The sequence below is a fragment of the Drosophila guanche genome, unplaced genomic scaffold, assembly GCF_900245975.1.
Source record: "Drosophila guanche unplaced genomic scaffold, DGUA_6, whole genome shotgun sequence".
NCBI classification, from domain to species: Eukaryota; Metazoa; Arthropoda; class Insecta; order Diptera; family Drosophilidae; genus Drosophila; species Drosophila guanche.
In genome coordinates this window covers 2,895,020-2,917,742 of record NW_022995747.1, presented here as the reverse complement: position 1 = coordinate 2,917,742, position 22,723 = coordinate 2,895,020, and the positions used below count along the sequence as shown (strand labels likewise).

General features: G+C 48.4%; 1 protein-coding gene across 3 annotated transcripts; it reads left to right on the top strand.

Annotated features, from left to right (window-relative positions):
* The first annotated feature begins 1,221 nt into the window (after nucleotides 1-1,221).
* LOC117583231 (protein serrate) lies at nucleotides 1,222-21,514 on the top strand. Of its 3 annotated transcripts, none has more exons than XM_034271451.1 (15): nucleotides 1,222-1,537; nucleotides 3,546-4,261; nucleotides 7,809-7,926; nucleotides 8,526-8,713; nucleotides 12,223-12,277; nucleotides 12,546-12,861; nucleotides 14,631-14,764; nucleotides 14,914-15,089; nucleotides 15,188-15,428; nucleotides 16,556-17,296; nucleotides 17,429-17,656; nucleotides 17,727-17,822; nucleotides 18,848-19,219; nucleotides 19,290-19,900; nucleotides 19,965-21,514. In XM_034271451.1, the coding sequence occupies exons 2-15, from the start codon at nucleotides 3,968-3,970 to the stop codon at nucleotides 20,718-20,720; spliced, it is 4,326 nt and encodes a 1,441-aa protein (XP_034127342.1). In that variant the 5' UTR covers nucleotides 1,222-1,537; nucleotides 3,546-3,967; the 3' UTR covers nucleotides 20,721-21,514. The 3 variants fall into 3 exon arrangements, with proteins under 3 accessions (XP_034127342.1, XP_034127343.1, XP_034127341.1); XM_034271452.1 differs by having other exon boundaries at nucleotides 3,543-4,261; nucleotides 15,191-15,428; XM_034271450.1 differs by having other exon boundaries at nucleotides 3,543-4,261.
* The last annotated feature ends 1,209 nt before the right edge of the window (nucleotides 21,515-22,723 follow it).

The following is a 22,723-nucleotide window of genomic DNA, read 5'->3' as shown; positions in this document are numbered from 1 at the left end:
GTAAAATGGATTTATTGGCCATAAATGTGTTAGCATTGCGAATGATTCCATAAAGCTTGGACTCATCAGTGGAAAATGATGTAGAAATTATGTAAAAATAGTTCTAAGCTTCATTTTCTTGCTGTGTAACAATTGTTGCTGCTGTTGCTGTTGCTGCTGCTGTTGTGGGCAGACAACTGTTGTTGCATTGGTAGCTGTTTGCTGTTGCTGTTGCTGTTGCTGCTGCCACAACAATGGAGCGGCAGCGGCAGCGGCAGCGCAAATCAGCAACATGATTCGATATTTAGATATGCGCCTCAAGAAATATGAGCCGCTAACAACAACAGCAGCAAGCAGCAGCAGCAACAACAACAAAGATGCTGCCGCTTTTAGCCTGTCTTTGAGCTGGTTGGCCGCAGTGTAATTGCCAAGTTTGTGGCTTAAGTCTTTTGTTTGGGTTGCCCCTCGATTGGCCGGTTGCATTTAAATTTGATTTATACACACTCGCAATGCATATAATTGGATGGAAGTCGCCGCACCACAATAATTGGCTAAAATCCGCTACGGGCCATGCCATGTCATGTCCACCCCCCGTCTAAGTATTAGCCCAAATACCATTAGGGGGCTGAGAGAGCCATTGACCAGGTGTTAATTGGGAACCCATAAAACGGTGAACCCTGAGGCATGGGACTAGGTTCTACACTAAGTAGAGCAGAATGCCAGCGCAGGGCGAACTTCCTTCCGTGCTGCCATGCTGCCCGTGCCAACGGTGGCCACCGTCCGCATTTATAAACATAATTAAGTTGGAATCGTAAAAACCACAAGGGAATAAAGATCGCCTCGGGCTTCTACGGCCACGCATGCGTGCAGCCGAAGACGAAGACGAAGACGAGACGATGCTTCGTCGCTTGCGAGAGTAGCCGCTGAAGCAGACGCAGGCGCAGGCGCAACAGCAGCAGCAGCAGCAGCCACGACGGTGGCTCTGGCTCGTACTCGTAACTCCATTAACAAGTCAGGAGCCCGGGGCTCTATGGCTGGACAACCAATCAGCGCCTGCCTAAAGAGCACACATTAAAGAGTAAACCGGTTCACCCAGAAGAGAACGTGTGAGAGAGAGAGAGAGAGAGTGTGTGTCCCCGAAGAGGGAGACTCCGCAGAGAGCGCTGACAAAGCCCACAGAGCCCGAGCGAGCGGATGATCGGAGCACGATTGTGCCCCTGCGGCAATCAGTCGCGACTCGAACCCTGAAGCATACGCAAGCAGCGAAAAGCCAGCAGCCAGCAGCGGAAGCTAGAGACACTTTACCCATACGATTCCGTCTGTGATTTTGGCTGGTACGAGTGCCTCCACCGCACCACCACCACCACCATCACCACCACCCAGCATCAGTAGCCAGAGCAACGCTCTCTTAAGCCACTGCTCTCGCGTGATTTGCTCCGCCCCCGTGGCTGCTGCTCGAGGGCTGAAAATGCCGCAGGATTCGGTTAACGATTCGCGGCGACGCGTTTAGTCGAGTGCCGTGCTTCGAGCGGTGATGAGCCCCACACTTTCTGCAACGGTAAATCCCAACGAGAAATATTGGATTATTGTGATCTGTGATCTGTGATCCCACCCCACCCCTTTTGCCCGACAATTGTGAAAGTGTTAAATGTGCTACAGTCCCCCAACCGCAGCATTCAATTGCTGGCTGATTGCAACAAATGACGGCAAAAGCAGCAACACAACAAAAAGCCAAAGCATCGTAATCGAAGAGAGTAAATGGAAAGATCATAATTAACAACAACAATCAATCGACGTCTTTCACATTTCTCCACGTGTGTGTGTGTGTGTGTGTGTGTGTGATTAATTTTTTCAAGATTGAGTAGAGCTGGTGGGAAAAGCAAACGGAAATAATTCTCAATTAAATACAACATTAAATACAATATATATATTAAAATACAATGCCATCGCATAATTGTGAGGAATCACAGAGTGAGAGAGAGCGAGAGAGTGCGAGATATAAAAGTAAAAGTGCAAACAATGTGCGGCAGCCCCCACTGTCGTCCGCCTAGTGTGTCCCAGTGTCCCCACTGTGCGTTCCATTGATAAGGCACAAACAGACGCAGGCGCACACACAGCGACACACAAACACACAGAGTCGTTGGCATAGGAACGAACACACACGCTACGAAATGGAATTGAAACGTGCCAAGTGAAAGAAAGAAATGAAAAAAAAGAGAACACCCGAACAGCAGATAATACAAATAATAATAATGCAAAGCCAGTGATAGAGAGGGGAGACTCAGTGTGGGGGTGGCTATGTGGGGCGGTGGGAAAAGCCAGAGATCGAGAGCGAGAGCGAGAGCGAGCATTTACCATATGGCATGATTAAGTCGTCTGTTCTACAAGTTGTGTGGATCGTTTCATTCAAGAGGCCGCTCGGCTCTGCCTTTACAATTCTTTGATAAACTAAGAGTATTTATCGAGAACTGCTCACTGGAATATGCCAGAAAATCTCAGAAAAGAAGGAAATATGAATAATATTTGCTACAAAAACGTTCAATATTATTCATGGAGCATCTGAGCTTCCATTATCAATTCAGTTTTGACATGCGAGTCAGTAAGCAGAGCTTTTAGGCCATTTCCCATTATCTCAGGCCAGATCATTCCCTAGAGCTAGAGATAGAGCATTTACCAGTTACCCATAAATATGCCCACTTCGTTGCACTCATTCATCATTCCGCAAATTGCTAAAACAGTGTGCACCCTTTCGGTGAAAGTTCAGGTTGCGGGGGGCTGAAAAGAGAGTAGAGTGGAGAGCCATCCACTTGCAAAAGCCACTTCCGGTCATGCCTTACAGCAGCCACAGGCACAGGCACAGCCGCAGCAGCAACAACCGCAGTGGCAGTGGCAGCAGCAGCAGCATCTGAGTTTCGCTTCAAAGTCAACGACTTCCGCTACGTGGCGGGGATGAGGCTGCAAGAGGAGGTCGCCTCAAGCAAATTACTTAATTAAATGGGCAATTAACACCCGGGCATCATCCGCCCGAGGATCCAGAGGATTGAGAGGGCGCCTCAGTGGCAGGGGGGGGGACAGCCGAAAGGCTGCCCCAAGGAGAGCGAAGAATGAGTAATGTGAGCAAGAGTGAAAATATCTGTAAATTAATATGCGCACAAGATGCAAATTGTTTTGTGGCCAAAGACACGGCTCCAAGCCAGCAGTAAAGGAAGAGGCAGCAACAGCAACAGCAACAGCAAGGAGCCACTGCCAGAGGCAGGCAGCAACAGCAGCAACAACAGCGTTAAATTAACATAAATTGAATTGCATTTGCATTTGCTGCACGTTGCTGCCGCTTTTTTTTTTGCGGCTTGCCCTGGCAAAAGTAAATGTTTGCTGCGGTTTGCAGCCGGCTTCAGATGGTCGTGGCACTTGTTGCTGCCGATTTGCGGTTGCAGCAACAGCAGCAGCAACTGCGTGTCAATTAGCTTTGATGATGCATGCGTCAAATGCATTGAAATAGATTTGCAACAGCACTTTGGCAGCCCGTTTCAATTCCATTTTGTTCAACAATTATTTTGTTACAGCAGCAACAACAGCCACAATAAAACATCGCTGGCTATCAAGTGGAAGTTTATGCAAAACAAATGAAAATATAGTACACAAGCGAACGCGTACAAGTGCGAGTACATATAAATAATAATAGTTTGTGATAACAACAACATTAACACACCCAACGGCGGGCAGAAAAGTGAACAAAAATGATACAAAATACTCGGAGCCCAAAGCCCACACAAACTGCGGCGAAAACAAATTGAAATTTTGTGCAAAAACGAAAATTAGACAAGCTAAACTACAAAAGCAAGTACACAAAACAAATCTCCATATATGGGCTAATTAAAGAACCAAACTTCGATTTACATTCGTTGTGCAAACACAATCCGACCATTCCCCCCCATCGAGATTGTCGAGAAATCCTCTAAACCAGCATCAGCTCGCGAACGCCCACAGAATGTACACAATGTTTAGGAAACATTTTCGGCGAAAATCAACAGCATCGCAACCATCAGCATCAGCATCAGCATCAGCCCCATCAGAACACTCTGCCACAACATTGGCAGAGGAATCCGCAGAACCAGCAGCAGCATCCACAGACAGCCTGAGAATGTCGGCGACAGCAACGAGGCAACGACAGAGGCCCAGGCAAAGGGAATTCTCGTCTCTGCCATCGCCCATCAGCGATTGTCGATCATTAAAGTCTGCCTGCAACTTAACTGCTTTAATTTTAATATTGTTAGTCCATAAGGTAAGCCAAAACAAATCCACAAACATGCAAAAAGCAGAGCAAAAAATAACCAAAAAACTTTAAGCCTTTAAAGCGAAATTTATGCGGGTGTTTGAAGGCAAAGTTGATTCAACTTTGGGCCAAAGGCTAGGGCCCACAGCTCCGGAATTATGATGGGGGACGTAAATAATGATGATTTGCCTTAATACCAACTCAGTGATTTATCAATTTTGAATGCAGCAGCTTGGGTGCTTAATAGGGTTCGTTTTTATGGGGGTAAATACTTTGCGGATTGCCAAGCGAAATATTGAGGGTTTTGGCAGTGAAAAAAAAAGGAAAGAAAATGAATTTAAAGTCAAATATAATGCGGAATGAATGAGAGATAAAATATATGGCAATGATTCAAGTAAATATTTTCAGTAATTAAAAGAAGTTCATTCTATTGCACAGCTAAAAATAATTGTTTATAGTTGTGTTCTGATTTTAATCAAATTTATTCAACCTAAAGAAGTTTCACATTCCGATAGACTCCATCACAAAATTAGACTTAAAATAAAGACATTTCCAAGACTAAGAATTTCAGATAAACTTAAGGTACGCGAGGACCCTTTTTTGAGTAAACGATCCGAGCTACAAATCTTTCAAAACCATCTTTCCGAGATGGTTCCCACACCCGGCTGACCGTCCGGGGGCATAGCTTGAAGTTTTTTTGGGGTGTAGCCGCCATAAAGTGTTACATAAAGTGCCTAAACATGTATTGAGATGCCAGCGGAGAGGCAGCCCAAGCCCAAGTCGAAGACGGCAATTAAACAGGCAAAGAGGCACACAGAGGCACACAGAGGCACAGAGATGGAGAGAGGGATATAGCAAAGAAATGGTACGGGGATAGAGAGGCCAGCAACGGCAGCCAACGAACGGTTCAAAAATACATAAAAATTAATCGCTGCAGCAACGGTGGGAGAACACACCATAAACACAAACAACAATTTGATTAATACGCAGGCGATCGCGAGAACCAGCTCCGGACTTGGACATTAGAATCCAAGAAGCGAGAGAGACAGGGGCAAATGGGTATGCATGGATGTGCATGGGTATCGGGGCATGCAAGACTTTGGGGCAATCAAATTGATTACACACATTTATCTGCCGCCAAGGCAGAGCAGAGCAGGAGCCAGAGCAGAGCCTGAATCTCGGGGCAGGGGATGGAGTGCATTGATTTAGGGTAAGCGAGGCGATAAAAGTCGCCGGCAGCGCCGTCCGTTCGTCCGTCCGTTCGTTTGTCCGGCAAATGAGAAATGGATGCCTAAATGGTCAGCGGACAGAGGCAAATAGCCGCACTGCCGACTGCAACTATTTAGTTGTTAATGAAGTAAATAAAAGTTAAATATTTGTAGCGGCGATTAATGGTTTAGTTCCATGGAAATGCGCTGCCTTAAGCCAGTCGTAAAGATTCGCTCCGATCAGCCCACGTCAAGTCGAATTAGCCCAGTTTTATTTTTCGTGGCATCTCAGGGAGGATCTCTCTCTCTCTCCCTCTGGCTCTCATTTGAGCTGACATTTATTGATCATAAGCTGCGTATTAAACGAACTGAGCGGCAGATTCGTAATGCCAAAAGATGCGAAATTCAGAAATGTAAAAATTCAACAAAAAGCCCCCCGCACATTCGAAAGGCAGTCAGCCGTCTGAGTCTGAGGCAAATGAGTTGGCAAAATGAGCTCCCACGATGCTGAGCTGCTGTGAATCCGTGAATCCACCAACTCGAACGCATTTATGGCCAACAAAACGTTCCGTTTCGTGGCCAACTGCAGCTTTAATTAAAATTTCATTTAATTTCACATCAATTTTGTCTGGCGGCTTCATTAAGCGACCTGTTTACATGTGGCGCCGCAGCACTAATTCCTTAATCATTTTCGGTAGTGCCAAGACAAGGGGGGGGTCGCTTTATCTAATCGAATTGATTACGTCAAAAGTTTGTCTCGAATATTAGCGGATGCGGCCAGGGGCAGAAGGGGCCGAGAGCCCCTAGCCAGAAGCAGCTGCACTTGCCTCATGAATGAAGAGTGCCCAAAAGAAATGTGATAAATAAATAGTAAGCAGGCCTGGGAAACCGGTTCACAGCTCTCGATCAAGAATCCAATCAGCCTCAAAGTCGTAGCCGGTCTTGGCCAAACAAAAGGAAATCTCACATGAAAACGCTAAGAGAAAAAGCCAAAGAACTGGCAGAGTCGAAGAGTGGTGGAGATGGAGAGTCAGAGGGTTTGGAGGAGCAACCAGTTGCATTTGATTGATCTATGGCATGATCAACAATGCATGCGGCTGGCCGGCCACATCGACTTCGAGATGAAGCCGCAAGATCGAAGCTGGAAGCTGGGAGCTGCCAGCCGGAGTTGAAGTAGAAGTTTTGGTTCTTTTTTTTTTGTTGTGCTCTTGCGGCACAAGGTGCACAGGTGCAGGTGCAGGCAACGGCTATGGCTGCGACTTTGGCGACGTCTTTGGCTCGAACTAAACTGGCTAATGCCGTTAGCCCAAGCCTCACCGCCTGCCTAAAGGCTAAATTGCAATTTATTTCTAATAAACTTATCAACACTGCCAGCTAGCAAAGCCAATGACAATAAATTTACTGAAATATGAAACCATAAAAGCCAGAAGTCCAGGCCTAAGAGTTTTCATTAGCATATTTTCCACGAACCAACAGCAGCAGGAAAAAAGTCTCCAAAGAGGCCTTGAAACTACAAAGTGGAGGATGTTCGCTTCCAGATTCGTTTCGAGGATGCAAGAGCAGCAGCAGCAGCAGCCAGTTCTCTGCAGTTCTTGCAGCTAAATTATGATAAGCGATTTGCCTGAGAATAGTTAAACTTTATGCACCATTTGTCAGGCCGCAGCGAGTCTAGGCGAGCTGGCGATCTAATGTGTTATTAATTGTATGGCAAATGCTCCCATCGATAGGCTTTTGATTTGTGGCCAGAGCACCGCCACCATTTCCACTATGCAATAGTCAGGTCCGGTTCGGTTCCCTCTCTCTCTCCTGCCGCTGATGGCAGACAAAAGCATTCTAAATTATACAAACTGTTGGATATCTCGTTTGATTAAGTGACCCGAAATGCTGGACTCCAATCTGCAGTACAGTTAGGCATTGCTTTGTATTGGGAAAATATTTCTCATTATTTCTCGTGTATCAAACAAACGCTCCTTTCATTTGCCTAACCAACAGCAAGTCTTGTACGTGTAGTATTCCCCCTCACACCGTTCCATCTCTCATTTTTTGTGTTTTTAATTAAAACCTCTACCGTGGAGCCCAATCAGAGCGCCCTAGGTGGCTTATTAGCTTTTAGAGATCCAGCAGCAGCAGCAGATCCGATCAGATCCATAAAGTGTTGAGCATATTATTCGATTTACAGCGTCGGAGTTGGGGTTGGTTGTTGCTGGGAAATCCAGCTGGGAATGCCTTTGGGATTCACCTATTTTGGGCCATGATTGATTTGAACGATTTGGGGGCTTGAATTTGTTCGCTTGTTTCCCAAACCATTCAATAATCATGTTCCTGCTCTCTCTCTCTCTCTCTTACAGATATCCGCAGCTGGTAACTTTGAGCTGGAAATATTAGAAATCTCAAATACCAACAGCCATCTGCTGAGCGGCTACTGCTGCGGCATGCCACCAGAACTGAGAGCCACCAAGACGACGGGTAAGTCTTTAAATTCTTTCAACGAAAGTAGAGTTCATCTTGAGATAGAGATTAAGGTAGATGTTGCTTTTACTATGTTTTGTTTAGAGATTTCTGAGGCATTTTGTATGCATTTATGGATAAAAACTGTGAAACATTTTGCTTTTATTTCCGCTAAAACCTAAGACAACATTTATCAGAATTGTTTCTGTTCTTTCTTCTCTGAACTCTGTGGACTCTTTTATTAAGCATTTCCAACTGCAGATTCAAACATGAATAATATTTCCTTTACTCTTAACCCAAAGCACGTCTACCAGTTCAACATTCTGTGCGATTATTACATCATTTCTTGACTGCTATCTAATAAATAATATATATATATAAACAAAAAGCATAATGCTTACTTGTTCCAAAAGAAGAACAGAGAGGCGGTCAAGGTCTTTGCCTCGCTCCTATCACAATTTGCATTCTTTTGTTTTATATTTTGTTTCTTAAATTACTCGCATTATGCAATCGCCGACAACGAACTTTGTACAGACTTATACACGACTCTCTGTGGTATTTACGACCATGATAAAGCATATGGTTAACGAATGTTCTTTCTTTTAATGTTCTTGCAGGCTGCTCACCATGCACAACGGCATTCCGGCTGTGCCTGAAGGAGTACCAGACCACGGAGCAGGGTGCCAGCATATCGACGGGCTGCTCGTTTGGCAACTCCACCACCAAGATACTGGGCAGCTCCAGCTTTGTGCTCAGCGATCCGGGTGTGGGTGCCATTGTGTTACCCTTTACATTTCGCTGGACGGTAAGTTTTCGTCTAGTCTTAAGTACTTATCCAACTTATCCAACGTTTCGGTTCGCTTAGCGGCGCTTCCCACCCCCAAAGGCAGGCGGCGCTCTCTCTCTCTCTCGTTCTCTCTCTCTCGTTCTCTCTCTCTAAGCACGCTTTTGGCACGAGCTGTTCCAGCTCTCATTTTTCGCTGCGGGTCTAGACTTTAGATAGCGGGAGCTCGGGGCTCTCGTCTCGGCTCTCGGTTCCGCATGGAGAGCAGCAGAGCTGAACGAAGCGCAGCGATAAGCAGCGAGTCGGCAGCATAAATGTGAATGAGCCGCTGCTGCCCAGCCCGTGCCGCGGCGACGTGCAGTGATAAGAAAACATCTATGGGGAGTACCGGAGGGAGCACAGAATTTCTCTCTCTTTCTTGGCAGTACTTCCTGTAGCCCCAAAAAACATTCCAACGTTCCATAAGCTGGCGTAACAAGCGGCTTAATTCGAGAGCATCTTTATGCCATACATTCCGCTCTTCAGCTTCCATTGAACCCTTCTTCGGTAGAGTTGCTCCCGCCGGTAGCCGAAAAAAAGCAATTAAAAATTGTGTTTCATATTTTTTAGCCACACTGCCTGGCTACTCCTCTGCTAAGCGGCTTTCGGTTAATTAAGTGAGCATAATGCGGGCTTATGACTGCCAGCCAACATGGTAAGAAATAAAACGAAACAAGAACTGTGAAAAATACCAACAGAATAAACGTGGCCCCAGCGAGAGCTGTGTGTGGGACATTAACTCGGTAAAGGTACAAAAATGTAACCTGGTCCGGTGGCTGTTGAATTCAAAGTTTTGTACAACTTCCAGCATATATGCAATGGTTGTTCGGTTTTGTGTTCTTTCGTTTGCTAACTTGGCTAACAATTACACGCCTTGGCCCGGCCCAAAACTAATGCCAAAAGGCAGTAGAATGCGCAGTCGCAGTCGCAGTCGCTGTTGACGCTAACGTTGGCATGCGCGTCGTCGTTAGGCAGGTCTCCCTGTGCTGCAGAGGAGAAGGAGAAGGAGAAGGAGAATGAATAGAAGGAGTAGATGGAGGAGCTGTTGGTGTCGAGTCAGTCGCTGTGAAGCGAGCATGCGTCAGAGTCTTGGCTCTTGCTCTGGGTCTGGCTCTGAGTTTGAGTCTCAGTCTAAGTTTGGGTTTGGGTCTGTGCCTCGTTGCTGGTTCTGTGCCGCCTTCGACTGTGCCCCTGTGCCGGCGCACAAGTCGTGGCCTGAAGTGCGGACAACCTGTTTCGTGGGAACATTACCTTGTCGCGCTTGTCGCTCGGCCGATGGCGATGGCGATGGCGATACGTTACGCTTCGCTTTGGTTTCGCTTTAATCTTTTTTGCTTTTGCTTTTCCTTTTTGCACCAGCATCGAGCTGGAAAAAATGCTCCACACATGTGGTGGACCCATGGACTCCGTCTTCGACTGGGTGCCCAAAACGAACGAAACCTGGCAAAATGTTTGCCCTGCCAGTCGGCGGGGACTGAGGGTGCGAGCACCCTCAAGAAGCCTTTCACAAACTCATGAAAATCTTCAAAAAATCACCTGAGTTTGTCCCTCTCTCTCTCTCTCTCTCTCTCTTAGCTTTTATTTTGTTGTTGAAGCTGCCGATATGGGGACCAACAATTGTCCCACTTTTTATTGAATGACTTCTTTTTTTGTTGTTGTTGTATTTCTTCTTCTCCAACTACTGATGATTGAGTGAATGGCGTGTTAAAACTTATAAACATGACTTAGGAAATACTTCAAGCTGAAGTTGGTTCCCTCAAGCAGCGAAGCGACTACGGGGTATACACAATACTTGTATTGGTAGTAGTGCCGGAGGTACATACATCATAACATCATCAAGCCTTCAATGTAACTGTCAAACACCGTGTGGAGGAGATCTTGTGTTTGGTGGCTTCTCTGCCTCTCTGCCATGAGTTTCACTTGACAATATTTTCCAACTGCTTTTTTGAAGATTTTTTCGAGTGCGCGTGCGCAGCCATTGAGCATTCTCGAGTGGATTTTGTGTTGCCTGGAACTTGTTCCACTTTTTTTTTGTTTGGCCCTCTCAGCGATCAATCGATGAATGACTGAACACAATACAAATTGTATTTTGCTCTGTTTTGAGTTCCATTTTACCAGCCCCCCCACACATACACGTTGCTTTTGTGCTTTCGTTTTGAAACCGAAGACCAGGTTCTTGACATTGTGTTAAGATTTCAGTGGCCAGCCTGAGGGTTTGTCTCGATAATTGCTACTTGATTTTTGAGCAAAAGAAAAGGGCTTTCCATTAATCCTAATCATTCACCCCATTGGCGCGTGTTTGTCTCTCGCTTTTGCTGAAATTTAATACCAAAATTCAACGCCATTTTCAATTGAGAAACTTCCTGCTGGATTTTAGCTCGAGCCAACACCGGAACACAGCCACAAAATGACATCTGAAATTGAATTGAAACTTGATACGAAACCCCTCCCACTCACTGTATCATCAATTGCAAACGGATGGAATGGATGGATTTAGCAAAGTGTGTCAAGTTGTTCTTGCTGCTTTGCAATTAGCCAATGTCTGGCTGGGACTGATTTAGTGTCGCGTCGCCATGAGAACAGACCAGAACAGAACAGATCTCTGGCCTCGTCCAGTGCCACGATCCATGGCCTCCGCCTCCCACTGCTAAATGAGCATTTCCTGGCATCCAGCGGCGTCCAGCGGCATCCCCAGACAACGTCGTCGTTTAATTGCTTTTTGCCCAGCGAGAAATCTTCCTCAATGGCAAACGGCAAACGGCTCCAAGTCCAAGCAATTACAACAAACGGCGAATCTTCAATGTTTATAGGGCCCCAATGCAACAACCAGCTAGGAGTAAGGGGGCAACAAAAGTAAATCTGAACTGCAAAAGGTGATGGCAGCGAAGTTTCGATGCTCTGAAAGATCAAAGAATTAGTCTTTCAATTGATAGAAAAGTTCTTTGAGCTCGATTCATATTTTTCAACAGATTTTGGCTGTTAAAAAACCTTCAATAATATTTGCTTTTGCTGCTCAAAGTGCTGCCCCCCTGAGGAAGTGTATCCAAATAAAATGGAATTTTTTGTTGTATTTCGTTTTGGCCAATTGCTGCAATGCCATGGACATCGACATGGACACGGCCAGGCGATCTTGCTGTTTAGAAAGTCCAGCCTGGGTCTGGGTCTGGGTCTGTGAGTCTCGGACTGCCTCTCGCTCTTGTTGGGGGTCGTCGTAGTTGGCTTTGTCTTCTCCTGCGTGAAATTAAAGTGTTTCCCTCTACATCCTCTGCATCTATCTGTTTGTTTGTCTGCTGTCTGATCGCTTTGTTTGTTTGTTTGTTTGTTTTTTGTGTTTGCTGCTTGGCTGTCTTCATTTGCATTGGGGGCAGTCCGCATGGTCCGACTCGACTTGAGATTAAACTGTCCATTAGCGTCAACGCAAAGTCAAACTTGAAAACCCCAAACTAAAGTTGCATTTTCAACTCCTTTTCTTTCGCTCTGTTCAATTACAGAAGTCGTTTACGCTGATACTGCAGGCGTTGGATATGTACAACACATCCTATCCAGGTAAGTGCGGTGGCAATTGTGGGGCTTGTCGACGCGAGGCATTTGGCTTAATTAGCCAACGATGGTGGAGCCAAGCGACAGCGATGCCAGTCGTGAAATGGTGCCAAACAACTAACTAAATTCTCTCTTCTCTCTACCATGTCCAACTCCTTCGCTTTGGAACGCCAACGTTGATGCCACCCAAACAACCAACGACGACAACAAACAATTGTCATGCATCCAATGCCACACACACACACACAACCCAACACACACTCGGCAAATGCAGATGCGGAGAGGTTAATTGAAGAAACATCATACTCGGGCGTGATACTGCCATCGCCGGAGTGGAAGACACTGGACCACATTGGCCGCAATGCACGGATCACCTACCGCGTCCGGGTGCAGTGCGCCGTTACCTACTACAACACGACCTGCACGACCTTCTGCCGTCCGCGCGACGATCAGTTTGGACACTATGCCTGCGGCTCAGAGGGTCAGAAGCTCTGCCTCAATGGCTGGCAGGGCGTCAACTGTGAGGAGGCCATCTGCAAGACCGGCTGTGATCCCGTCCATGGCAAGTGTGATCGACCCGGCGAATGCGAGTAAGTGGTCAAGTTTTCAACATTGTAATTACACGCACTCTCCGCGCTGGAAACCCCCATTTAACGATGTGATTATGACACTTTTTGCATCTGGGGAAGCGACTTAATGGCTGCGAGAGGCGCACGGGTACGCGGGCATCGACACACTGTTATAATGGCCAAGAGAGCTCCGAGTTGGGTTGGTTTTCTTTTTTTATGTGATCAGCAGAGAAATGGGTTCTATGGCCAGGCCACTGCTCAGTTTGATGCTCTTTTTTGTGAGCCATCAACGGATGTGTGAAATAGCTGGCAGAGTTTCTCTCACATGAACGGAGTTGCAAATGATCAACCGGCAGACAGATCGAATGTGCCTCGATCTAATCGCGTTCCTAATCAATCGCAAAATGAAGCGAACTCCGCATTCCTATTGCGTTTCCCATTGCCATGCCAATTCCTTATTAAATTGTTCTCACCCGGGAACTGCCTGCATTGGGAGAGATAACCCCGAGTAGCCTCGCCCGTGGCTAGTGCTATAAAGTTGTAACCAACTTTTATAATCTGCAATCAAGTAAGAACCAGAGAGACCTAGTCTCTGGAGAGCTCTGTAGAGCACTCCGCTGCCCAAGTTCAGTCTAATCAAACGCCCGCACGATGGCCAAATGCTGATCGTCTGTGTCCGCCCCATGGAATGGTCATGCACAGCCACAGACAACAGAGCAACAGTGCAACAGCCACAGGCGGTTGTGGCACGAAAAAACGTTTGTGTGCCTCGGTTGTTCCTGTTGCTGTTGCTGTTGCTGTTGCCGTTGCCGTTGTTAATGTTCCAGCGTAACACAGAATACGTGAGCCAGCGGCCATGATTGCATTTTTGCTTGGCATCATGATGCGCTGATGCACCACTGCAGCTCCTCTCTAGTGGCTCTCCCTGCCTCTGCCATGGGTCCTGTGCCGATTCTAAATAGCAATAATTAGTGTGGCCTAGAAAGCATCAAAGCAAAAGCAACAGATGCCTGTCCAAGGCACAGATTTCCGCTCTGGCGGAACAACAATTATAAGCAAGAAGAAAAATTACTTTGCTGTTTGCACGTTGCTCTGGCTCTGGCTCTGGCTCTGGCCATAGATTCGTTTACAGATAACAACAGGCTGCTGTTTTAATGAAATCATAAATTATGGACATCGAACAACGATGTCGACTGTCGGTTGTCGGCTGTCGGTTGTCGATTGTTGGCCAGGGAGGCTGCTGCTAGGCCGCTGGCAACTCTCTGTCCTATCGCTGGCAACGTCATGCCTGGAGCTTGTAGAGTTAGCACCTTGGTTGGCGGCTGGCAGCGATAACTGGATGGCCGGGCAATTTAACTTTGATCCCTCTGCACTTTGGCGTGTTGCAGCGATAAAAGCAGCGATCTTAGCAGCTGAAGGAGTGCAGCAGGCAGGCAACAGGCAATTGTCCAACTTCTCTGCCACTTTAGCATTTGATGCATCAAGGCCAAAGTTCAAAGTGACCCAATTCGGTGGTGGCCAAATGCGTTCCCAGGCCCAAATTGAAATGTCTATAGAAAACTGAATGATCCAAGGGGAAGTGGATGAATGCTTTCCCAAGATACGAAGGATAAACCCACCAGAGATTGGTCGCAGTCGTAGTCTCAGTCTCCCCTTCCAATTAGGCCAACAACCCAGCCAACCCATTAGGGTTCTCTACGCTCAATTAGTGTGTGCCCAGCCCCAGCCCCAACTCATCTCATCAACTCGTTTTGCACAACGTTTTTCTCCCTCTTTCTCATCACCGACAGATGCCGACCCGGCTGGCGCGGTCCCTTGTGCAACGAGTGCATGGTCTATCCCGGCTGCAAGCACGGCTCCTGCAATGGCAGCGCCTGGAAGTGCGTCTGCGACACCAATTGGGGTGGCATACTGTGCGATCAAGGTAAGTGACCCAAGACCAAGCAATTACCAGATGCACATCTGGCAAGCAGTCTGGGAATGGCATCATCGATAATATCGAAGCTGCAACTTGCAGCGTGTCTGACCGTGGCTGAACATATTTCATAGTTTTGTTCGCTCTGCTCTCGACAGATTTAAATTACTGTGGCACCCATGAACCCTGCAAGCATGGCGGCACCTGCGAGAACACTGCCCCGGATCAGTATCGCTGCACATGCGCCGAGGGACTCTCGGGCGAACAGTGTGAGATTGTGGAGCATCCGTGTGCCACACAGCCGTGCCGCAATGGCGGCACATGTACGCTCAAGGTAAGCCCTCAATTTATAGACATTTTCGCAGTGCCATAAAATAATTTAATATCCCTACCCCGCCTGTCTATCCTCGCTCTTCTCGCTCTCCCTGCCAGCAGCCGATGAATGCAACGCGTCCGCCAATGTATCGCATCATGCGTGGCATGAGCACTTCCATGGGCAAGCCGATAAGCCGTCGCAATTCAATACGTAGCCTGGCCAATCTGCGCCTGGAGTCACAGAATGGCAGCACCGGCGGTGCCTTGGGCTCCTCCCCAGGCCTGCCACTGACGCCGCTGGCCGCTGAATTTACTTGCGGCTGTGCGGCCGGCTGGACGGGACCAACATGCGAAATAAGTGAGTTTTGATTTAATTTTATTCTGCAGCACGCGATTAGCCACACAGCAACAGACACAACAGCTACACTTGGCTGGAGAGTTCCTCTTGGCAGTTACCTAAGCTGCTGCCACTGAGCTGGATGTTGCCGCTCGATCATGCAATCGAGCACACACGCATTTGACTGTAGCGAAATGAAATGAAATGAAATGAAATGAAACTTAGCACGCACAGGCAGTCGGTCCGCTTGCCGCTTGCGGCTTGCCGTTTCTTTTTATTTTGTTTTGATTGCTGTTGTCTGTTGCACGGGTGGCCAGCAAATTTGGTTCGATTCGGTTTTGCATTCCAATTGGAGCACGACGGAAAACACATTCACCAGAAACTATGCAATGAGCTGAAAGCTAATTGAGTTGCCGTTCCCCCAAAAGCGAAAGAAATACCAGCAGAAGGGCCGGACTCTCTCAATTATTGTTAGTAGCTGTCTGTTTGTCTTGTATTACACTATATTATGATTTTCACGCGTTCTGTTTGTCTCTTTTTTGTTGTCTTTGTCGATTCCTTTTCCAACTCTGATCCGTTAGGTGTGACCGTACTGTCATTTCGATATAATACCAGCAGATCAGACACTCTAATATCTATCCTGCATTGGCCCAATTAAATTTTATGTTTCTTTGGCACTAATTACGTTAAAAGTTTCCCTAAAATTCCGGCTGAGCTGCGGAATTCGCTGTTAATGGCTTGCCAAGGGTCAGAACTTTAGTTTTTGGGGGCGCTGCTTATCAGTTTTAGCACAAAAGCAAACAAATGAGTTGCGTGCAGCAGGAGCAGCAGCAGCTGAGCCAAGAACAAGCCAAAAGGAAGGAAGCGACCAGCCAAAAGATTTCAGCAAACTGATAAGCCAGGCACGCAGACGCTGGCTACCAATACTTGTAGGATACACATACATATATGTATATAATATATATATGTCCATACACCATGTCAGTTCAATGACTTAAGCTTGAAGCTGTAGCTTAAGCCGCTGCTCTGGGAAAAGCCACCTGCTCGTCGGAGCATCTTCAACAACAAAATCAACACATTTGCACTTGAGCTCGGGGACGGCACTTAACCAATCTCTCTGTTTGCTCCTCTCTTTTTGTTGTTCCCAGATATCGACGAATGCGCCGGAGGTCCCTGCGAGCATGGTGGCACTTGCGTCGATCTAATCGGTGGATTTCGCTGCGAATGCCCGCCCGAGTGGCGCGCCGATGTCTGCCAGTTGGACGTGAACGAATGCGAGGTTCCCCATGCAGCCCAGGTCGGTGCTGCCAACACTCTGCTGACGACGACCGCCAGCGCCGTCATTGGGAGTAATCTGAGCAGCTCGGCGGCATTGCTGGCAGCGCTGACCAGTGCGGTGGCTGCCTCGAATGCTGCCTCCACCATTGGGCCCTGCATCAATGCCCGCGCATGCATCAATGAGCCGGGATCCTTCTCGTGCGAGTGCCTCGAGGGCTGGGGCGGTGCCACCTGTGCGGAGAACCTCGATGATTGCGTGGGACAGTGCAAGAACGGTGCCAGTTGCATTGATCTGGTGAATGACTACCGTTGCGCCTGCGGCACCGGCTACACGGGACGCGACTGTGAGACAGACATCGATGAGTGTGCCGCCTCCCCGTGCCGCAACGGGGGCGAGTGCGTGGACATGATTGGCAAATTCAATTGCATCTGTCCGCTGGGATATTCCGGCTCACTCTGCGAGGAGGCCAAGGACCACTGCACACCATCGCCGTGCCTGCAAGGACGCTGCCTGAACACGCCCGGCAGCTACTACTGCCACTGTCCGCCAGATCGCGCTGGCAAACATTGCGAACAGTTGCGTCCGCTCTGCTCCCAGCCACCCTGCAATGGTGAGTTTTAGAACCATGGGAACCAATTCTCAGAGCCGTCATTAAGCCCATCAATCCTGTCTCGAGCGCTTTTTGTCCCTGATCCTAGCCGCAGCTATGGAATAATAAGCCTAATCATGTCTTCTTCCACAGAGGGCTGCTTTGCCAATGTCACAGGAATGGGAACGGGGACAGGAATAGCTGCAACAGCAGCAGCGGGCACAACGACTAAGACAACGACAACAACAACGACAACGACAACGACAACCATGACGACACCGAGCGGTCTGCCCTGCAGCGGTCATGGCAGCTGCGAGATGAGCGACGTGGGCACCTTCTGCAAATGTCATGTGGGCCACACCGGCACCTTCTGCGAGCACAGTGAGTAATCAGCAAAGGAGAAGCGACGAAGGAAACAGCGAACTCAGCGAAACTCATTAACTTTCTGCAGATCTCAACGAATGCTCGCCGAATCCTTGTCGAAATGGTGGAATTTGCCTTGACGGTGACGGCGACTTTACATGCGAGTGCATGTCGGGTTGGACAGGTGAGTCGAGAGTCGAGTTTGAGTCGGAGTCGGAGTCTTCCTCTGAGTCTCGCGGCAGCAGCACCCCCTTTAAGCGGCCGCCAAAGTGAACGTCAAAGCGTTGCAACAAGTGCAGGCCGCTGGCATGGTTTTTGTGATGTGTTAGGCTGTTGCTTCCTTTCCTGCCCATGCCGAAGCATCGCGCACCCTTTGGGACCAATTGTGTGAACATAGTTAGAGGGCAAAAGATTATCGAAAGTAGTTCTGCCAGTCAGTGAGAGTCGTTCTGGAAGTTGGAGTGTAAATGCTCTTGTATATTAGCTGTCATTTGTGTGCCACGCAATAGTCAAGCGACTCTTTTTTCGGTGAGCGCATTAAAACCTGCTATAAGCCGACTCGCGGGCTGACTCCGGCTGGCAGGCGCATTATCAACGCTTGGGGGGCTCTAAATGGGCGCGAGTGAGAAGAGTTTGGGCACATTAAAAGCTCACCAACACAGAGAGGAGCACACACACACACACACACACACATACAGAGAGAGCAGCCGCTGATCGCGTCGGTCGCATTTATTTGAACATTGAAAGTTGGCAGTCATTACGGCTTCAAATTGAAGCGAATGCGCGCGCGGCTTTCGGAAAAAAAACTACGAGCCATGAGCTTCGATTGTAGCATTTGCCACATGTGGCAGAGCGGAGTGCCCAGAGCTGCAGCAATGGGGGGTAAAAGTGCCAGCCAAAAACCTCTGCGCATGATTTATTTTTGTTTTTAAATTGCGATTTGCATATTTCACGCGTTTCGCTTTTTTGTCACAGACACAGTCGCAGATGGAGGAGATACAGATATAGAAAATGAAAACAAATACGAAAACAATTTAGTTACAGATACAGCAGACATCGATCTATGTCAGCGCACTTTTACTTTTTCAATTAGTTCAAGCCATGACGCTGGGGGGGTCACGGCAATTCTCCGCCTTCTCCTTTCGTTTGCGAATACAAATCTCCCACAGTTCGTTGTCTAAGTCTTTGGTTGCGTCTCTCCCTTTTCAGGCAAACGCTGCTCGGAGCGCGCCACTGGCTGCTATGCCGGACAGTGCCAGAATGGAGGAACCTGCATGCCTGGCGCGCCGGACAAGGCCTTGCAGCCGCACTGCCGCTGTGCACCCGGCTGGACGGGTTTGTTCTGTGCGGAGTCCATCGATCAGTGCCGCGGACAGCCGTGCCACAATGGCGGAACCTGCGAGTCGGGTGCGGGCTGGTTTCGCTGCCTGTGCGCCCAAGGCTTCTCCGGTCCCGACTGCCGCATCAATGTGAACGAATGCTCGCCGCAGCCGTGCCAGGGTGGTGCCACCTGCATCGATGGCATTGGCGGCTACAGCTGCATCTGTCCCGCCGGTCGCCATGGATTGCGCTGTGAGATATGTAAGAGAGAGAACTCAATGCCACACTGACAGAGTGCTCTAATTTTTGTTTTATTTCTGCTCTGCTTTAGTGCTCTCCGATCCAAAGTCTGCGTGTTTGAATGCCAGCAACACAATCTCCCCCTATGCGGCGCTCAATCAGAGCCAGAACTGGCTGGACACTGCCCTGTCCGGTCGCAGCGAGGACGATGAGCACTGCAATGCGTGCGTGTGCGAGAATGGCACCTCACGCTGCACCAATCTGTGGTGCGGCTTGCCCAACTGCTACAAGCTGGATCCGCTCTCCAAGTCATCGAACCTGTCGGGTGTCTGCAAGCAGCACGAGGTGTGTGTGCCGGCTCTCAGCGAGACGTGCCTATCGCCACCTTGCAACATGCGCGGCGACTGTCGGGCCCTGGAGCCATCGAGGCGTGTCGCTCCACCCAGTCTGCCGGCAAAGGCCAGCTGCTGGCCCAACCAGGCGCTGGTCAACGAGAACTGCGCGCGCCTCACCATTCTCCTCGACTTGGAGCGCGTGGGCCGGGGCGCCTCGGTGGAGGGGCTGTGCTCGCTGGTGCGTGTGCTGCTGGCAGCTCAGCTGGTCAAGCTGGAGGCCCCGAGTGCACCCAGCCAGGAGCAGGGTCTGCTCATGGTGCTGTGCGATCTCAAGAGCGGCTCCAATGACACCATCGAACTGACAGTGGTGAGTGCGAGTGCGAGTGCCAAAGGATCTTCCTAGAGCTACTATAACTTTCCTTTCCTTGCAGTCATCCAGCAAACTGAATGATCCACAACTGCCAGTGGCTGTCGCGCTGCTGGGGGAGCTGCTCAGCTCGCGGCAGTTGAATGGCATTCAGAGGCGCAAGGAGATGGAGCTGCAGCATGCCAAGCTGGCGGCACTCACCTCCATTCTGGAGGTCAAACTGGAGACGGCTCGAGTGGCCGATGGCTCCGGCCACAGCCTGCTCATTGGTGTGCTCTGTGGCGTCTTTATTGTCCTCGTGGGATTCTCCATATTCATCAGCCTGTACTGGAAGCAGCGCCTGGCCTATCGCAGCAGCTCGGGCATGAATCTGACGCCGTCGTTGGATGCGCTGCGGCACGAGGAGGAGAAGTCCAACAATCTGCAGAACGAGGAGAACCTCCGCCGCTATACGAATCCCCTGAAGGGCAGCACCAGCTCACTGCGGGCCACCACGGGCATGGAACTGAGCCTCAATCCCGCGCCAGAGCTGGCAGCAAGTGCGGCCAGTGGCTCGGCGCTGCATCGCTCTCAGCCGCTGTTTCCGCCATGCGACTTCGAGCGGGAATTGGACTCCAGCACGGGCCTGAAGCAGGCGCACAAGCGCGGCTCACAGATCCTGCTGCACAAGACACAGAATCTGGACATGAAGAAGAACACGGTGGGATCGCTGGACAGTCCGCGGAAGGACTTTGGCAAGCGATCAATCAACTGCAAGTCACTGCCGCCGCCAGCGTGTGACATCGATGGCGTCGATGTCCTAACCACTGTGATGGTCTAGCGGGGGGCCAACTCTCTCTCTCTCTCTCTCTCTCTCTCTCTGTGCCGTGATCTCACCAACCGCCCAGACACCCCACCCCTTAGCGCTCAACGCTCATCGCTCAAAAAAGTTCCAATTTTGCCACAGCACGGGGCGCGATCTTCCAAGTGCATTAGTAGAATCTCTAGGGGAGTGGCAATGAATGATTTAACAAAGTTAGTTTCAAGTTAGTGCTCCCACAGAGATGCCCAATTAGTTAGTTAGTTAGTTTAGTTTAGTTAGTGTGCCGCTCTACGGTTAGTGTAATTTCCGAAAACTCTTCTCTTCTCGCTAAGCAACAGACATCCTACACAGTGTGATATTTAGTGTAACCCAGAAGCGCATTTACTCGTAATCGTATGTGCACTCATATAACAATTAATTAAACAATTCAAGGTGTGTGTACATATATGCCAAGTTATGTATGTACATATGTGTGCAAGCGCGCTCTATACGATAGTTGTAAGCTGTAAATAATGTAAATTAGCAGTTACCGTTATTGTATTTGTGTCGATAGTTAACCCTAGTAAGCCCCCTACATAAATAATGAGCACCCCCCAAGCCGCAACATGTTGGACTTTAAAAGTTGTTTGCAATTGTACGCAATAATTAGTGTAAGTAAGCATCTAAGCAGTAAAGAAAATTAATATTCAGCAGATGTATTTTATTGTGTATTATATAGAGCGATACGTGTATGTGTGTGTACTAATATTTATTTATTATTTTAACACTGATCTAGCAGCAATAAAGCAAATACGAATAAAGTTAGTAAAAGATAAAACAATTTTCTAATAACTGGAGTGAAAGTATTTACACGGCTAATGGGAGCCAATCAATGCAGAGCATTTCCTGTCGATCAGAAATATGTGTGTTTGTGTCCATTTGAAATATGCGCTAATTGAATGAGAAAAACCACATGCAAGTCGGGCAAGTCGAGGAACAATGCCACAGCGAAGGAGACACACAGAAACAGAAACAGCAAATACATCGAAACAGATCAGCAGAGAAAAAAAAGAGCGACCGAAAAGCAAAGAAAGCGAAATCGGGAATTGGGAATCGAGCAATGCATTTTGCGTTGTTTGGTTTCTAATTAAAATACCAAAAAGAGCACAGCCAGCAGACAGACAAACACACAGAGCCGAAAACTAAACCCAGTGGATGATCAAGGTGCAGAGGCCAGCAGCAGCAGCAGCAGCAGCAGCCTCATCCAACGTGCGTAAATTTCGTCAGCGGTAAACTTGGCTCAAAACAAAACGAAATGGCCGGCCGCGTTGTGTGTTGTTAATGAAGCAGAAAATGCCAGGAATTTTCGCTTGATTGTGGTTGGGCCTGTGCCTCTCTGTCGCCTTCACTCCACACAGTTCCTCTGAGTGTTTTATTTAGTTATTGAACAGTGGCCTCGGTAGCTGCCGCCCTTTTGGGACGACCGCCGCCTCAGAGGCGAAATTTTAGCGGAATTTTTGGCGCTTTATTTTTTGTTGCCAGTTGTTTCGGTTCTTTTTTTAATTAACGCGCGATACGTTTTCAAGTTTTGAAGGGCCACAGAGCAGAGCACAGCACATGATGGGCATATAACTCATTGGAATTATGGAGGAAAGAGCAAAAGCCGAGGAGAACACAAGCCAAGACAAGGCAAGAGCGAGAACAGAACGTACATAAACTTTATCCGTCTATAATCTAAATATGTTTCTCTCTGTTGCTCTTTTTCGTTGCTGTCGTGGCTGTTGCAACAATTTGCTGCAAATTGAAAGCCAATTACGTTGTTTGCAGCATGCCAAGGCAGTGGCAGCCGCAGCCGCAGCCACAGCCACAGCCAACGATGGTGAGCCCAGGTCCAGGACCGCGACCGGTGCCAGGCCACAGACCGAGCACAGATCCACGGCAGACAGGCACAAAATTGCGAGGCACACACAGCGCTTGTAGACGACATAAATATCAAATACAGGTCCATAAATTTGAAACCAATTAGCCAACTTAAATTGATA